Here is a 5,209-nt window from a genome sequence, read left to right as displayed (position 1 = left end):
CATCGTGCCCAATCCAACTAATTTATCCACCACCCTATTCCCCTCGCATCGCACGTGATAGAATTTGACTTCATCAAATGTAAGGTGGAGCACGCGACACTTGTCAATGAGAGGAGTAGTTTTATAGTCCATCCTAGCTTCTTCATTAAGTATCATAATGGTATTACAAGAATCACCTTACATAATGAGTTTAGTAATACTCATCTCTCTTTCCACGTAAAGCTCGTGAAACACGACTGCCACATCTGCCATGCTAGAGGTTTGGACACCAAGGTTGGCTTCATAAGCGAGGATCAAGTGACCTTTTAGATCCTTGATTTAGTATCATAGGTTATTTACCTCAACATTTCACAATACATTTGGCACCTAATTTGGTGTCATTTCCCCTAGATCATTTTAAGCTCATTTGAGCTCCATTCTAATTTAAAACTTCATCATCAATCCCACACTTAAATCAACATCAAATTCCAAAACTCATACTAAATTCTATATCATGGGTTTCAACCCTCGTTTTTCCTTTTCAAAGTTTGAGTAGGGCACCTAGCTCCTTAGTCTCACAAAAATCTCCTAAATTTTTTGAATTTCAGCTTCAAATTTCAATAACAAGTTCCCTTTTGTATCTCATTTTAAGATATGTAGTTCTTTGCCTAATTTATGTTTTGTATGTATTTGTTTATGCTTAATCACATCAATTTTCCATCATTTAAACTAGTTCTTGCATTACCATATCATAACATATGTAATCATATAATATCAAATAAAAAAGGGAACAACTAATCACAATGTCAAACTCTCCTAAAGAATAGAAGCTAGATCTAATTTGTTTTTCCCCTTTTAAATATTTTGAAATGGTTAATTTCTAGGCTAAGAATTGATTTCAACCACATTTTAGATACTGGTCTTAAACCTATTTAAATTATAGGGAACCTTTTTGTTGACTTCAAAATGGCCTATTCTAATCAATATCCTATAAAAAAATCTTTAATGTATTCTTTGACAAACTTGCCTAATATTGGGTTTTAGGTGTCATCAACTTTGTCAATCTATGTAATTAATTGTTCCTAATATTGTTTGTAATTCACACATAAGAGATGGACGGTTTCATCGAAAGTGGTAGTTACTATTTTGCTGTTACGAAAAATATGTTTGTATAGCCTCAATATTTGTCTACTTTCTAGCAAGGAGTTAATGAGTTACTTTTCACTATACATGTATCATATTAACAGTAAAATGGTGGAGTTACTCACTTTGGATGCCACCTTGAGAATCAACTAATTTTGTGTTAAATTATGACATTCATCATAGATTGTAAGAGCCTTTATGACAATTATGTCAAATGTGAAAGGATACTATGATAACTTTGATAACATTTATGACACCAGTTATGACAGATTCCTTTCATAGGCGTGCATGTAGGAGAGATGCCTTATGACAACTTTAAGAACATTTGTACAAGATTATTTTGGGCGAAATTGATTATTCCAAGAAATTTTGCATGGGCTTTCTCAAATGGTTTTTCTACCAACTGTTTTGTGATACCATAATGGTTTTTCACTCTAGAAGTTTTTTTCAAATTGCAGACTTTGTATTGGTAGAATTATAGAGTTTGTTCAAGATTTTCTTTACTAGGGTTTCGTTGCCAAATTGAAGATTTTAGAGGAGTTTAGAGTATATTAGTATAACCGTGTATTTATAAAAATACAAGTCATTTAACTCTTCTTGGTGTAAAGATTAGAAAGAGCAGAGAAAACAATAACAGAAATAGAAAAGCAATAAGAAGAGACAACACATGATTTATCATGGTTCGGCAAATATGCCTACATCCACACTCAAAGCAGGGAATAACTTCTATTAATCAACTCTCAATACCAATGCATACATGACTGCGCTCAGTCATTTATACAATCACATTCAGATGTGAAATAAATAGTTTGGGGAAGTCGAATGGTCATGTGACCGTTGGGCTTCACATCCCAACAATCTCCCCCGTGAAGGCCAACTGGCACAACCATGCACTAGCATCCCTGCTTCCATTTTTGAAATTCACATTAAAACCAGCCTGCTAGATTTTAGCTTCACGAACTCTTGTTCACATACGCTTCGAATCAGCGTTTTCCAAGTCAAAGCAGAGTTAAAAACTCTATCAGGCACAAACTTACCCATTATGCCAAAAACTGAAACACCACTTTGTCCCAGTTTAAAATACATTTCTTCATCACCATCACCTAAACTCCCTCGTAACAGAATATCTACTGATCCACAATTACTGGATTCTAATATCCAAACATAAAACTCAAACCTTACAAAGAACAAAACAATGGCATTATTTTCATCATCAAACAACTCCATCAGATTGTTATCATGAATTCGAGTTCTCTCACCCTCAGGTTGTTCATTATTGACGTTGGCACTATCATCCACATCCATCCAATCAGGTTGGTGAATATCAATGCATTCTAGTCGAGATAAAACATCTCCTCCTCCATTAGAATAAGCATTAACAGATTCAATAACATTTTCATTCACTCCATGTGATGCCTGAAACCGCTTGGAGTGATGCCCATTGTCCTCTGCTCCTGTCAATGGTCGCTTTCGCTTCAAATCAAAAAATTGACTTTTATCATTTACTATGTCATCTAAATCCATAGGCTCATAGGCTTCTATGAAATTATCTGCACAAAGGTTGTCATCGTTATGGGAGTGCCTTTTTATTTTCGCCAAGGCCATGTCATCCGTAGAGCTCTCTGAAGCCAAAATTTCTCCCAGGCCTCCTTGCCCTGCTACCTCACTCCAATCTGCACCCTCCTCATCTTGGGAGTCAACAACAGATTCAGCTTGGGTCTCCAATGGCATACACTCTTCCTCCCGCAATCTCTTGAGTTCATCCTCTTCAACAACAACCACTTTTTCAACATCTTTCAGCTTAGAAATTCCAGCATCTATACAGGGACTATCATGGCATTCAACCTTCACCACACGAATGCCAACAACTTCTCGGCCATTAACAGTTTGGCCAATAAGTGCCAAGGCTGGCTCAAGGGGAGAGCAAATAAGAATCCCAACATCCTTTTCGTTCACTGGATTCTCCTCTTCAACTAAGTCCCCCTCTTTCTTCCAGCCATCCCACCAATGTACGCAGCGCCTGAAGCATAGTTTTACATGGAACGTAAAACTGCCATAGAAGTTATAAGTTTTACCTTCTCCTTCTTCTTCCATCTCTGCTCAAGCCAACATGACTCTGATACCAATTGTAAAGATTAGAAAGAGTAGAGAAAACAATAACAGAAATAGAAAAGCAATAAGAAGAGACAACACACGATTTATCGTGGTTTGGCAAATATGCCTACATCCACACTCTAAGCAGGGAATAACTTCTATTAATCAACTCTCAATACCAATACATACATGACTGCACTCAGTCTTTTATACAATCACATTCAGATGTGAAATAAATAGTTTGGGGAAGTCGAATGGTCATGTGACCGTTGGGCTTCACATCCCAACACTTGGTTGAGTTTTCCCTCAAAAGCATTTCTTCATGTAATCATGCTGTTATGTGTTCGGTTTTCTGTTGTGAGTTTTTCCCCAAAAGAGAGCAACAGTTTCATTAAATGTGTGTTTGTAGTATTAAGTTGATAAGAGCTTATAAACAAAATCCAGTCACCTAATATCCACCACTCAAGAAATTCAACACGGCAGAATTGTTTAAGGCCATTACATCTAGAGAGATATTAACAAAAACTTAAGAGCAGAAAGTCGAACAAAAATTATACAGTCGATTGACGAGTTCATAGATTTTTAATCCTGTTTTAAAAAATATACATTATAATGACTTCTGATTGTGTACAGCTCTGGTGGCCTTAACCTTGGCAGGATGGTGCATCATAATACCTAAGCCACATTGGCTGAAATGGTGCTCCTCAGAGCTCAAAACAATGAGATCTATTTCTCTTGAGGGAGGGAAGACAATGAGTTCATCCACTTTCACCTCTTCTAATGATACACCCAAAACAATAAGATCTATTTCTCTTGACGGAGGGAAGACAATGAGCTCATCCATTTTCACCTCTTCTAATGCTACACCATTTTCTCCATCATGGACGTCAGGTACTGGAAAGCGACCTCCTCACAGGGAAGTGTAAGTCCCATCTGGTGATCAAACCCATACTCTTCTTCGGCCTTATCTAGCAATTCCCTGAACAGAGGATGATTCAAATACTTTGTGGGGATAATATGCCTAGACTGTTCGCTGCCAACATACACTGCACAGTGTCCCTTCGGGACATCAGCAGGGAGGCCACCACACGATCTTTTCAAGTACTCATCTCTTGAGCTGAAACTTCTCCTTTTCTTTGAAGAAAGATCATATCCATCCGCCTTAACGGACTTGGCAAGCCTACAGAGGACTCTGATTATGTGCTTCACAATAAGGACTTGGGCATTTCCCTTGCTCCTTGCCATTGCAGAATTTTTAGGCGAGGCAAATGAAATTGATGTACAAACTAAGGTAAACAACCCAGATAAGGGAAAGCTGCAGATCAGATAATGCTTTGTGAGTAGAGGGAAGAACATGTTAAATATATATAGCAAGGAAAGCTCAAACCAACCGCTCATCCAACCACCCACACTAACTAAAGGTGAACATAATATAATTAGAATTTTGTGGCTCTGGTTGAAGCAATAAAAGTGGTACCCAGTGTCCTCGTAGATTTTGTACAAAGTTGGTTTCTATAGTGGACATCTTAGTCGCTCTGATATCAAATCAAGGAAGCACAGCATGTGGGGTTGCCCAGGTGTGGGTTCACTGGCAGACCAATCATTTTTCACTTTCGCTGAATGCCTGTTTGTATTAATGCAGGACTTGATTGAAAAAGATTGCACATGACATGTTGCTCGTGTATATTCTCCACCATACGGAGAAATATCAAGAGATAACCCTATAAATTCCAATATGGTTTTGTCAATATTTTAAATAGTAAATTCAGAGACAAAACTAAATGTTGTTTCAATAATTCTGTTTTAATATTTTTTAACCTGTGCTCTTGCAAAAGTGAAAAAATATATATATTTTTGTACTTTTTATTCATATTATTATAAAATTATATAAATATGAAAAAAGGCTGGTAGAAGGACAGGCCCACAAAAATCTAATAGAACAAACCAAATCCAACAAAATCTAAGCAAAATATCATTGATTTTCTCTATTCAA

At 36.9% G+C, this 5,209-nt stretch overlaps 1 protein-coding gene across 1 annotated transcript; it reads right to left on the bottom strand.

Moving 5' to 3' along the window:
- Positions 1-3,756: 3,756 nt before the first annotated feature.
- LOC131032682 (protein SMALL AUXIN UP-REGULATED RNA 12-like) lies at positions 3,757-4,570 on the bottom strand. The gene has a single exon (XM_057963721.1). It carries the CDS (start codon positions 4,459-4,461, stop codon positions 4,078-4,080), a length of 384 nt encoding a protein of 127 aa, XP_057819704.1. The 5' UTR covers positions 4,462-4,570; the 3' UTR covers positions 3,757-4,077.
- Between the last annotated feature and the right edge of the window lie 639 nt (positions 4,571-5,209).

This window comes from Cryptomeria japonica, chromosome 5 (assembly GCF_030272615.1).
Source record: "Cryptomeria japonica chromosome 5, Sugi_1.0, whole genome shotgun sequence".
NCBI classification, from domain to species: domain Eukaryota; kingdom Viridiplantae; phylum Streptophyta; class Pinopsida; order Cupressales; family Cupressaceae; genus Cryptomeria; species Cryptomeria japonica.
The sequence above is the reverse complement of the archived record's forward strand: the minus strand, read 5'-3'. Positions and strand labels throughout refer to the sequence as shown.

Coding starts and splice junctions, on each gene's coding strand:
- LOC131032682 (XM_057963721.1), bottom strand. CDS start 4,461: ATGGCAAGGAGCAAGGGAAATGCCCAAGTCCTTATTGTGAAGCACATA.